Raw genomic sequence first — 14,058 nt, forward strand, 5'->3', positions numbered from 1 at the left:
ATACCTGCTCCAGTGCCCCTTTGTTCTCTAATAATCTCCCATGAGGTCACGCAGGATCCAAATCAAAAGTATTACAGCACATCCTCGCTAATTCGAATTAAATGAGGGGGTTATCCGGATTAAGCGATAATCTGGATTCCCTGAAGTAAAATGTGTAACTAAAAGATATATTTTGAAGAGAAATAAATGAAAAAATTTATGGGTATAAATAGTGCCGATGAAAATAAATCACTGTAGAGTCCTTACTTAAATCTATCTGTCTATCTAATCTGTCTGTCTGTCTATCTAATCTGTCTGTCTGTCTATCTAATCTGTCTGTCTATCTAGTCTGTCTGTCTATCTATCTATCTATCTATCTATAGCCCTTGTGGACCTTGGCCTCATTTTCAGTTTCTTAATCCTATACATAGTCGGTAGGACTCCTCGGACGGGGGATCAGCCCGTCACAAGGCCTCTACCTACACACAGGGCAACACAAACACGGAATAAACGCACACAGACATCCATGCCTTGTGTGGGATTCGAACACACGAACCCAGTGTTCGAGCGGGAGAAGACAGTTCATGCTCGAGAGAGGGCGGCCACTGTGATTGGCTACAGACTTGACTTAAATCAGTATAATTGACAAAACGAGTCTTTAATTAGTGTGTCATCACCTCTTGAAGTCAGGTGACGTCGATCGATTGCGAGATAATTGCAACAGGAAGATGCATGGGAAAACAAATTTTGGCCAATCTTGAGACAATCTAGCAATTAATTATTCGCCTGAAGGAACTAAGAGAAGCTACGAAAATCCTACTCCAAAGAGGCAGGTCGGTGAAATAAGCCAGGTAATGACAGAGTCAGGGATACTTACTCGTATTGCTAATGCAGGCATTTAGTATTCAAAGAGTTGCATGCGTTCGTTGTGTACTTGCAGTGAAGGGTACGTGGAACAAGAAATCCTTCTGAACAAACTGAACCAATTGCCGACCTATTTCAGCAGGCAGATGAAGGTCGAAGTGCGATTGATACCTGCGCACTAATTGTTTGAAGTACTAACGAGTCATACTTCACTTCGACTTCTCCTACAGGATATGAAAACAGGCCGCTGCTTTCCCCCGCCAATCATAGTGGTCGCACGGTCTAAGGCATGAAGCGTCTTCGTTCGCTCGAAAACTGGAGTCGTGGGTTCGTGTCCCACTCAAGGCACGGATGTTTGTCTGCGTTTATTCTGTGTTTCTGTTGTTCTGTGCAGGTAGCGGACTTGCGACAAGCTGACCCCCAGTCCAAGGATTAAGTTTAAGATACTGCAGTGAAAAGAAGTGTTTCATGGATTCCCTAGGCCATAATTGGGAGCGACAGATGGGCGGAGGGATAGATAGATACATAGACAGATAGATAGATAGAGAGATAAACAGACAGATTAGATAGATAGACAGATAAACAGACAGACAGACAGATAGATAGATATATAGATAGATAAACAGACAGATAGACAGAAAAATAGATAGACAAATAAATAGATAGACAGACAGATAGATAGATAAACAGACAGAGAGATAAACAGATAGATAAATAGACAGATAAGATAGATAAATAGATAGACAGATAGATAGATAGATGGACAGACAGATAGATAGTTTTACCCCAATAACAAATATATAATGTCCAACACATACTCATTAATCATCTCCTATTGTATATAGCATACAGTATATATTGTATATTCCATACTTGAGAATTATTACTATATTGTAGTGCGTAGAGCCGTTTCTATGCAATTGTTAGGTAAACACGTTCCCGCGACAACGGATAAGCATGCAAAAATTGAGGTATTGTTGGAAACGGTTTTATCTACTCGGTCCATGCAAGGGGGTTATCAGTGAGACAACTGGGGCAATCGAGTCAGTTGTATAGGGGGTTGGTGAGAAAAGAGGCAGGTGGAAAGAGCCGTCATTCAGACAGGACTTCAGTACGGAAGCAGAGGAACAACCACTGTTGCAGCCGTTACTAGGATACGTCAAGTAACAGACTGAGAACAATAGTCTGGGTATTCTATTGATATCTAAAGTGTGGAAATTAGAGATAGCGCTATAATTAAGTGTAATTACGAGTCGTGTGTTAAAGTTGTCAATAGCTCCAACATCCAATCCAAACCCCCGTTGATAGTCACTCATACCCGTGATGATATGATGACAGGACAAAGTGACGCTTTCAACTAAATATGTATGTGTGAGAAAAGACTAAAATTACTAAACAGAATTTTCAGACACTTTCCGCAAAATTCTTTAGCCAGCAATGAAGACCCTATTCCTCTAGGTGCGTTCAGTATTCAGTATTGAGGGGGTGGGTTTCCCCATGCACTTAGACCAGTTATTGGTCCATTGTGCGTTCCCCTTTAATTTCTACTGTCTCCATACCCTACCAGTACTGGAGCTCGCTATCAGCCCCTTTCTGCCAGCAAAGTTCCGATCCTCTACTGGCAGTGGTATCTAATAGTTAGTCCCTTTCTGTCAGAGAGGTCGCCCCTCCTTTGGCAGCGGTACCCAATACTTCCCCATCTACCGGAGGCATTGGACACTACTTTTGGCGGGAAACTTTTTGGCCAAATTTAGCTCAGAGGTCTCCTAGAGACATGAGGTTCTTTTACATGGCGTAAATCTACGACACGGGATCCACGGCTTAAAGTCCCTCACGGAGGACTTGTTCCCTGAATTTTTCCGCCCTTAAAAAATTCCACGATCTCCGCCGGGTTTGAACCCGCGTACCTTGAGTCATCAGGTGGGAACGTTACCCCTAGACTACGGAGGCCGCTTCTAGGTGCGTTAGTTTCATAAAGGCTCCAGTCGCTACCGCCAAATTGTAAACATCAAGCACTTTATTCATTTCGCTAATTTCCTTCAGAATTACAGAAACACAGCGGACAGAAAGTGAACCATCGGAAGCACAATGGTGGGACACAAATTTAAGAAAATGTCAAGGGAAAGCGGTAAGAAGAACAGGACCTGCAGGGCTGTTTGCAGACGCTCGGATTTCCTGGAAAACAAGAACGTCTAGATTTTAAATAGCTAAGTAAATTAAAACTTCCACATCTCCTGGTTCTCTTCCTTTTTTTTTATGAGTGACTGCTTGAAGTTTGTTGCGACAGAAGTTACTTTTGCACCTGTAAACAAGAACATTATTTTTCTTTTTCGTTTCCTGGGACCTGGAACACGATAAATGTAACAGTAACTTTCTATCACAGTACACAGGGACAATAGTTATAACGGATTCTCCAGTGTCTAATGTGTTGAACACAGGATGCAGCGTGTAATTCAATACGGCCAGAGCTGTCCTCTTTTTCTTCTTATTTTTATATAAAAACAGGTGTTGGGTCTCAGTTCCGAGACTCAGTTTTGGCTCGACTGTACCCGCTCCGTGAGGAGCAGGGATAGCACAGTCCGTATAGTGGCTGCCTACGGGATGGACATGATGTCGGAGTTCGAGTCCCGGTAGGATCAAGAATTTTTTTCTTCTTCACGTAGTCAAGACCGATTCTAGGATCCACACGATGGGTACAGGGGACCTTTCCCTTTGGGGGTAGAGGGACCGGGGGTTGAAGCTGACTTCTCACCTCCAATTAGTGACGATATCAAGGAAATGTGGATCTATACATCCACTCCTCCCCCATACGTCTTCATGGTGTAGTGCCTAATTAGTTAAGTATAGGTACAACTTTACTTTAATCTCCGTTCTTTTATTCCAACGTCTCTCCTCCATTTCAGTTTATAAAAATCTGCTGCCTTAGAAAGTATCGTGTTATCCGTTGAGAAGATGGTTTCTTCATTGTCACTGACTTTCGATATCTTCCACGGCGCTGGTTTCCCATTTGACTCCAGGCATCATTCCTTACTTTTTGAGCCCACCAAATATAATAAATTTCATTCAATGAATTAAAATATTTTTCTTGTCGTTTTAAGCGAAGTAAACGCTTCGGGTTTAACAGGTAATGAGGACAAAGCTGAGTTCTTTTATATTTAGATTCCGGTTTTCCAACATGTCTTCATCCTACTAAATTAATCGATTTTTTGTTGTCCGTATTAGTTTTTGTGTTGATAAGATACTTCACTGCACCTGCTCTATGATTTGAATTATAATCTTTGAACGTAATAAGTGCTTTCCTTTCATTGCCACACTAAACGCGATAGGCATATTATATTGTGACGTGTTACGCTATGGAGAACACCCCTCTTCAGTGGCTAAACACGTTACAACATTTAGCGCTGATTCAAAAGCAATATAATTTGCTCCTTGAAGCTTCTCTTCTGCCCCATCTGATTATCGGCACACAGAACATTACAAGTATGTTGCATATTGTGTAATTTTAAGAAATGAATACAATACAGACCAAAACCCAAATCACTGACTAATTTCTGTTGTAGTGCGGACTGCATTTGAAAATCTATTTTACTTTAAATACCGTATTTCTACATAAATTATATGTGTCTTAATTAATTTGAAATATTTGTCGTAACATTTTTAGTTTCTCCGCAGTGTTTGCATGTTCTAAGCCTGCTTATAATGCGTAGATAATAAATACTATTACATGATTGAGTGGCTGTGGTCGGTGTCTAAATTAGTAATAAGGTTCACGGGACTCTTGCAGAATGTAACTACAAATAACTCTAGAGCTATCGCTAAATCACACACTTAGCAGTATTAAGTCTTTTCAGTCTGCTGTGTCTTCACCGGTTGTCGCCTGGTAACGGCTGCCAACGCCGTGGATTCCTCAACTACCGTGTTCACGTCCTTGCTGGCCGGCGACTGTCTCACAACTCACTGAACTCTAGACTTGTCCTGTTTACAACGCATCAGCACGGGCAGCACAGAATATATATCTTCCAACAGTTCTATTTTTGCGTCACACAGTTGTCGCACGGACAGCGTAGAGAACACCGCTTCCCAGTTAGTTAATTGGTGCGCGTTGGGAACCGGTTGCCAATAACAAACCATTATAATTACCACAGTTACTCAACCACTTAAACGTGAAGTTACATGTTAGAAAACGTGAAATATCTAAAAGAAGATTTAATATTAATTAATTGATTCCCATTCCATCTTAACATTCATAATAAAGACACCAATTAATAATGGATGTTATTTATTCCCAGGATCTGATGAAGCACTTCAAATGAACCAAGTAAGTAAGGGCCAAGTTGGAGCTGTAAGTAAGAATTACACTAGACAAACAGTGACATCTCTTAAGAAGAAGCGCTGAATATCATCTTGAATGACAACTCTAGTCATCTGGGCTATGAGATCCTGTATTTCTGTTCACGGTTCCGAGCTTTTCCGAAAAATTTGCTGCCACATATTCTGCACAAAAATATTGAAAATGGAGACATCCGGTTCGCAAACAGAACTTACATAGTGCCACAAAATCGAAGATCACAAGGTTTATTTTCACCGCCCTACCAACCTCAAACCGCATAATGTTCAATAAACATAGTACAGGAAAATTCTGAACAAATATTTCTTAATTAAATTATGTTAAAATATAAAGGATGCCGGTCAGGGCAGCAGAGCGATCTGAGGCTCTCTCGGAAGACGGGATTGTGGGTTCGAATCCCACACAGGGCATGGATGTTTGGTGGTCCTACCGTCTGTAAAAACGATGAAGAAACTGAGAAATCAGCCCTGTGCTCCAAAGCGGGGGCAAGAGCAGTAAAATAAAATATAATGTATAAAGAATTCATACAGGGTGATGAGATATTTTCTTAATCAGTGGTAAAAGTACAAAATTTACAACATTTTCAAATGAGGCCAGTTTTCTCCGAGGCTAAATGCATTCAAACATCTAACTACAAAAATTACGGGGCACAACTCTCTTTTAATGAGTACCACTCTTCAAATATGTATTACAGTCAAATATTCCGCGAATCTTCCTGAAAAAATGTGTCCGATTGATAGTCTATTGTGTGCCTAGAGAGCAGCTATGTACTATCAAAACGTATTCTTCTGTATATCTTTTAGTTTCATAGCCTCTCATATGCTGATGTGTTTATAGGAGTACAAGTACCATCAAATATCTGAGAGAGTTTAATCAAGCGGGATATAAGATTCGAGAAATCAGAGACCAGAACCGTGGATATAAAAATATTGTAACAGAAACCACATGCATCCAGCCTGTTTCGCTCTGATGTCCCTCGTCTTGGGCCTTATACATCCAGAAGCTAACAAAATAAAATCAGTCTCGGATTCACGTAACATTTTTATATCTTCAGCAAGGATATGAATATGGAGAGATGATGATTATATATCAAGTTCGGAACATTTCCAGACTTCTCTCGTAACGAAGCCATTTTGGATAGGAGACGAACTGAAATCCGATATATATAAATATGAAACGTGTGATAAGTTACTGAAAACAATAGAAGATTCCTATCTACAGATGTTTTATACTTTTTATGTTTTGTTTGGGGAAGATTGTTACGTCTACAAGCGGGAATTGTTTCTGTTTTCATGCAAGTATACCGTTAGAAGATCTGTACCTCATGTAAGCACGAAGCAAACATGCTACAACTAGAGACACCTAGCTTCGCGTAGAGAAAACATAAACTTTTTCCTTAACTAGTTAAGTTTTTCTTCTCTGTACTTTATTTCATCTTACGAGCACATATTTCAGAGTGATTAATATAATAAATACACACTATTACAGATTAACGTGAAAAAGAACATTAAAACGTTCTTTTACTCTCGAATATCGTCACAAATTCAAAGAGTTTCAGTTTATAATATCAAATAACTTTTAAATGAAAGTATTTTTTTAGACAAATCAATAAACCTATTGAGACTGGTATACAATTACTACCTCTGCCTGGTGATCGATATAACCATTCAATACAGAGTTTCTTTGTGTGCCGCTGGAAAATTATTGCTTTAAAAATAATGTTAGTGAATATTACACACAAAAAAGATGCCAAATACATCAATATTACTATTACTTACTTACTTACTTATGGAGCTGAGCCCATCTGGAGGAGCCGCGAATTCTGCAGCTACTCAAGCATTTTATGGAACCCGAAGGTTCATTACCGTGTTCACAAGAGCCCTCTACTTGTCCCTATCCTGAGCCAGATCAATCTAATCCATCCCATCATATTTCTCTAAGATCCATTTCAATATTGTTCACCCATCTATACCTTGTTCTTCGCAGTGGTCTCTTTCAATATTACTATTAAGTAACGCTGAAAGGATGCTCCTTCATATCCCAGCGTTTGATAGCTCAGAAATTTTTTATTGAAAGAGAGGAATTGCGTACTAACAGAACTGATATAACCACATTATATGAACATTTGTGTAGGTATATGTTTGTCTTCGAACATAATAAATATATTTATTACTATTAATTGTAACATTTACGAATATCCCAATATAAATTATTTAACAATTGTAAACTGTAAAGACAATCACATTCATAGAAACATTTTTATTGCTAGTGGGGTGGGGCTAAGTCCCTTGTACCGCGGTCACTTCTGGCCTATTGTACCAGCCCCAGATGATATGTGAGGGTGATTGTGCAGCAATTGGTGGAATGAAGATTGGCAGGGGAAACTGAAGTACTCGGAGAAAACCTGCCCCAGCGCCACTTTGTCCACCACAAATCCCACTTGACCAGACCCGGCATCGATAGATATATTTACCACAGTGAACTTCCGCAACTTAATATTTTCGGTGTCAGTTATATCACCTTCCATTTTTAGAGGACAACAAATACAACTACACAACACAAAACAACTTTCTTTAACTACGTAGAGGGTAATGCTAAAAAAATATAATTTCAGCTGGACGAAAAGAATTGTGAGATAATGTATAAAATGAAATCGCAATATAAAGAGATACAGTTAGTCAACTAAGATTTTATAAACAGATATAATTTTCCTACACAGCGCACGAACATGATTTTAGAAGTTTATAGTCAATGCATCTACATTGATGATAGAATTAAATAATCAGTGGACATGTACCCAGAGTCAGCTGTGGATAGAAATCGAAGCCATGTCATTACAAGCGCGTGGTTCCAACCACAACCATAGCGTAACAGAGTTGTGCCCCTTACCTGTGAGCAGTAGGCAGACAGCAGCGGAGACAACAAGCCGGGCGACAAGACGCCCCATCGCGCACTACCTTCTGCCTCTCGGTACGAGAGTTCATTCGCAACTGACGTCCTTGCCGTCGAACTCTAACTATCTGGCGGCGTCGGCAGAGTTCGGCGCGCGTCGGACACACCGCAAACTGGTCGCCAGAACTCGATACTGAAACAGCCCCCAACCGAATACAATTTGACATTTCAGTGCCCCTAAAATTGACGCGTTGCAGATAACCCCCTGCATGTTACCTATATTTCATTTGTAACAGATCATATATGCAAGTCCACGTGTCAGTCGGACGGCAATGAACTAGCAACTCCACCACGCACAGGGTGGGCCTTAACCACTGTCACAAAATGGTTATCAAAAAGTTGTCTTCGTGTTTGACTCTCTGAAGCCCGAAAGTGGTCCAAATAACTCTGACTTGGTTCATCCTGGTCCGTCACACTAGCAATAGTAAAAAAGTAAAGGTATCCCTGTAACAGGGCGTGGAGGCCCATAGGGTTGTGAGATGTTGAGGTTCCCACATTTTCTAGACAGTCGGCTCAAAGATGGCGGTGAGGTTGTCAGCCTTACGCACCGGCCGCATTTTATCCCCAGGAAAATTCCCAGTATTCATTTCTGTTAGAGGCTGAGTCGACTCCAGGGCTATAGTGTGGCTGGAAGGATTAGGTCAACTGAAAAAAATCCAGTGACCTCATCAGGAAATGAACCCGCGACCTTCAGGTTTGTAGCATAGTGCCTCAACCAACTACGCTACAGCAAAATATTATTAATGCCGTCCAGTGTGATTGATAAATGTTGTTTTAATCTACATTTTAACAACAATTTTTAAACAATACTTTATAAATACACTAATTATAATATTTTATAAATATTTAAACAAATTCATGCACATAGTAGTAATTGTTACAGGATACTATTTTATGTCTATTACATTGTAATAGTGGTTTCTGTAAGCACTGCTAATGACCTATGACATTGTTATAGCAGTTTGCGTATGTAGAGATATGTCCTTCTGAAGATGGTCGCTCCGACCGAAACATGTAAAGGATGAAAGGTTACAAAAACATTTATCAATCGCAGTGGACGGCGTTAATAATCTTTTATACTCGTCCAAATAAAGTTTAAACATTTAGTTCCTATAGCATAAAACACACTGCGTTTCCCTAACATAGAATGTATGGCAATAAGCTCTGTTGTTTAGAGAAATAATCTTCGATTGTTGTAACAATCATAAACAACAAACAAATACATTCTGCTGGACTTGAGGTTCTCACAGCGGTTACTATCAAGAGTATGGTATTCTTAATTGTGACGCCGTACAGATCGGTAGAGGTTTCGGAGAAATGTATTGCTTCCAACTTCAGGGTAGCAGAGAACAACTAGCAAAGAAGGGATGACACAGCGGAATTAGAACTTCGTGCATTCAAGAAAACAAACACATGATTAGACTCGAAATTGCTGAAATGAAATTAGGAGCTTGTGTGTTTTTTAAAGTTCTGTAACCTGCAAGGCGGAGTGGAGACAGTTGTGTAGTAAATAAGAGTGAATTGGTGTGCTCATTACATAATACTCTAACTCTTCACAGCAACTTTGTGGAAATCCCAAATATTAGATGTAAAAAGGGAAGCTATATAAAATAAGAAGTCGTGCATACAACACGATATATTAAACTCCGTAGCCTGTAGTCCGCAAGTGAACTATACCGACCGAGCGACCGCTGCTTGTCGGCGAAGTTAGTGCAAACTTTTGCGGATAGAGGGTGTCGCGTTGTAAGCGCAACAGATCCACACGGCCGTTAATTTTAACCCGATATATTAATTATACAAATATTAGGGCCCATGTTTATTGTTTAACATGGATGTAAAACTCGGCCTCACATTTTGAGAGCAGAACGCATTTTATAGATGATTTCAGTTATTCATATTCACGTTGCTCCCACTAGAAGCAGAGGGGAGCCGTGAAATGCTTTGTTTTACTTCAGTTTCTTAATGTTTAGACTCCTTGGACGGGGGATCAGCCTGTCGAAAGACCGCTATATGCACAGGAAAACATGTACACAGATATCCATGCCTCAAGTGGAATTCGAACCCACGATCCCAGTGTTTTAGCGGGCCAAGATTAAAATGTTTTTTTTAATTCGCTTGGTGTGGGGTGGAGTCCAACTGGGTTCACTCGGCACGGCGGCCACTGATTGGCCTATTGTACCTGACCCGGATGATTATGATGATAGAGAATTTGATGGAATGAAGATTGTCAGGGGAAACTTAAGTACTCGGAGAAAACCAGCCCCAGCGCCACGTTGTCCACCACAAATCTCACTTGATCAGACCCGGGATCGAACCCGGACCGCGGCGGTGGGAAGCCAGCGACTAACCGCTTGAGCTATGGCGTGGCCTAGCGGGCGAAGATAGTTCATGGCTTAGACCGCGCGTCCACTGTGATCTGCAAGTTACGGACATAACTCGTATAGTAGAAGAGTCATGAACTGTTTTAGACGGAATTCCGTTATCTGTATAGAACACATACCGAAAACCACAGAAAATCTATCATAAGACTTTTACTAGATTCGAATAAAGGACCTTAGGGATATACGTTAGGTAATTTGTGCAACTGTTGTGTCCCTTTAACCCAAGAACAAAGATATTCTCAAGAGAAAAAAATATATTTCAGGGAATATACCCTGAATTCGACAGATAATTTCACGAACTACAAACGTGTCAAAAGCATTCACCAACATGATAGTTCTCGATACTGTTCAGGTCGTGGAAGTTATTGTCCAATCCGAGGGTAAATCTTTCCATCTTTGCTGAGTCGTCAGCTCTCAATCCACAAACCCACGCAATTATTTCGTCCGCTGGGCATGAGAGCAGTCCGCCGGCCTGTTCCTGTCAAATCAACTATGCCTTTCTCCATCGCAACTCCACCATTGGCACTGCACAATAGATACAATTTCACGCAAGCAAAGGAAGAGATGTGAAGGAAATCTAACCAGCAAGGGGACAGCATCTACCGTGACGTAAGAGGGTAAAATCAGTGGCAAGGAAGTGGTACGAGTGTACAGATCTGCCACTGAACCATTATCATATTGAAGCAGTGTCTTTCTGTTGATGTTCCGGCCCTCCTCGTAATTCTTAGCGAAGATAAGACCAAATGACGGAAATATTCACTGTAATTAAGCAGAGACAGACAAAATAAGAAAAATTATTCAACTATTCGCAGAAACAAAAATCTTATATATATTGTGACATGACGCCTGAACGCCGAAGTGTGAGGTCAGAAAAGCACAGCAGAGACGTCTGTTGCTAAACAACGGCTAGTTGAAACATATTTCCGCGGCAACGGATACCCTTATATAAATCAACGTGCTTTCCGGAGATTGTTGCACTTTCGTGGCAATGGAGAATAACAGAAGAAAATTTACTGTCCGACTGGCTGTTCTATATTCGGTCTGCATGAAGTTAGTTTTGTCTAAGACGCAAACATTCAAATAGAGAATTCTAGAAAACGAGCAATGACTAAGCAAGCAGATGTTGAAGGTTTTATTTTATATGTTATAATTATAGCAATTTGTAAAGTGTTATAATTATTTGTAGTTACGGCTTGTAAGTATCCAATAAAAACCCCGTCTAAAAGTCAGTAAAATACGTGACAATATCCTCCCTTCTGACGCCCCATCTCTCTCTTTTGGTCATCAGGCAAATTCTTGAATCATATACCACGAGAGTGTGCGTTCATATGTTGTTACTTCCATGTTGAATCCTGATTTGATTAAATAACATTTTTAAATCTCCCCTTTGCAGGAATATTTCAGCATTTTTGTCATAAAATGTTCCACAAACCTTCAGCTGTCTCTCGAATATCAATATTATTTGAATTCTGTTTTCTTCCGGACATTCAATTAGTTTTTCCTTTCTGTTAAAATTACAACCTTTTTTTTTCCTTTTCTGACACATCTGCAGGATCCTTTGCCATACACCTGTCCTTGTTCGTTTATTGGGGCCATTTTCCTCTTCACGAAGGTTGTTTTTATTTTCTATGGCAATGAAACTCAGACTTAACTTCCGTCTCGAATACTCTTTATAGACTGATAGTTATTAAATGATCGGCAATTATGATTGCTAACATCACACCTATCTATCTATCTATGGCTCTGCAGTCCTTCTGTTGGAACTTGGCCGCTTTTGCAGTTTCTTAATCCTATATACAGTCGGTAGGACTCCTTGCACGGGGGATCAGCCCGTCGCAAGGTCGCTACCTATACACACAACACAAACACAGAATAAACGCACAAAGATATCCATGCCCCAAAGTGTTTGAGTGAGCGAAGACAGTTCATGCCTTCGACAGCGCCCTCACTATGACCGGCGATTATCACGTCGGATGCCATTTTTATAATCGTGAATCAGGATGAAACAGTTTTAGAATACCTTACGGACCTGTCATGATATTTTTTTCTTAGTGGGATGAGATTGAGTTCACTTGGTACTGCGGCCACTTCTGGCCTATTGTACCAGCCCCAGATGATAGGTGAGGGTGATTGTGGAGCAATTTGTGGAATGAAGATTGGCAGGGGAAACCGAAGTACTAGGAGAATACTTTCCCTAGCGCCGTTTGTCCACCACAAATCCCACGTGACCAGATCCAGGCTGGAACACGGGCCGCTGCGGTGGGAAGCCAGCGACTAACCGCTTGAGCTATGGCGCGGCCTAGTGTCATGCCATTACTTGAACGGTCTAAACCAAATAATTGCAACAGTAACTGTTACAACATGCTCTGGGATCATGCACAGACCGAGATTTCAATGAGTCATACAAAAACGGGAAGACTGAAACTTGCCTTCTCTCCCTGACTGTTGCAGTAGACGAAACGTCTGATTGGTTCCGTCCGTGTTCTCAAATCTAATTACGAATATATATAGTCACGTATGAGGGGTTTCCGTGACTAATAATAATGGGGTCTAGATTTGATGATTGGGTTTACTGACACTTCTATTACAATTACAATCAATTATAACAGCTCACAATCAATGACTAAGCCTCGCTACATTCCTTACTGGACTACGAATGTCTTCTTTTACACTGTGACTGGCTTGGTTCTCATTCACGAATCGGTCATTTCTTCGGCTTCCGTTGTTAATACTCCACAGCTGAACGCTGAACTTATGAATTCTCTTACGACTGAATCATTGAACTCTCTTACTTTTATACAACTCGAGGCGAACCGAAGAGAAATCACTACTTCACTACAGTTCGTCTGTTACTACGTTTATTCTTTTCCGTGGGAACGTGCTTACCTAACCGTTCCCTAGCAATGGTCATATTCATCACATATATATATATTTTGTTCAAATAACTGTCATAAGATATGATTCCCATCAGTATGTCCAACATACCTCCGTTATAAGAAATCTAATTAATTTTAACAGCTGTAAAACTACAAAGGCTTATGTGGGTTGATAATATTAAAACGGATTTTAGAGAGATAAGATGGGATGGTATGGATTAGATTGATATCGCTCAGGATAGGGACCAGTGGAGGGCTCTTGTGAACATGGTAATGAACCTTCGGGTTCCATAAAATGCTGGGAAATTCTTGAGTAGCTCTACAATTGGTGGCTCCTCAAGAAGGGCTCAGCTTCGTAAGTAAGTAAGTAAGTAAGTAAGCTGTAAAACTAGAAATAATCTTAAGATATTCCATAGCAGCCCCTCGTTTAAGTAATTTAAGACTTTCCTTCATACTTGTAGCAAATTTCATTACTTTTTTCTTTCGTACTTCCCCACACTTTTTACTTCTTTCCTGTTCTTTGCGTGTTCCTCTCGATACTCTTCTTCACCTCTCATTTCCCTTCGGCTTTTCCTGCCATCAGATTTTCATGCACGCCCCTCCGTTTCTGTATATCGACAATCTAACATTCCAATGTTGTAATGTGATTCATTTTATA

The 14,058-nt window shown here is 40.4% G+C and overlaps 1 protein-coding gene across 7 annotated transcripts in view; it reads right to left on the bottom strand.

Moving 5' to 3' along the window:
- LOC111863230 (Down syndrome cell adhesion molecule-like protein Dscam2) overlaps nucleotides 1-14,058 on the bottom strand; it is a 407,724-nt gene that overhangs the window by 377,286 nt on the left and 16,380 nt on the right. For all 7 annotated transcript variants that reach the window (XM_033750977.1, XM_033750976.1, XM_033750975.1 and 4 more), the window contains exon 2: nucleotides 8,081-8,276. In XM_033750977.1, the coding sequence (XP_033606868.1) occupies nucleotides 8,081-8,138 (58 nt within the window). In that variant the 5' untranslated portion in view covers nucleotides 8,139-8,276. The remainder of the gene's footprint in view (nucleotides 1-8,080; nucleotides 8,277-14,058) is intronic.

Source organism: Cryptotermes secundus, unplaced genomic scaffold, assembly GCF_002891405.2.
Source record: "Cryptotermes secundus unplaced genomic scaffold, Csec_1.0 scaffold688, whole genome shotgun sequence".
Classification (NCBI taxonomy): Eukaryota; Metazoa; Arthropoda; class Insecta; order Blattodea; family Kalotermitidae; genus Cryptotermes; species Cryptotermes secundus.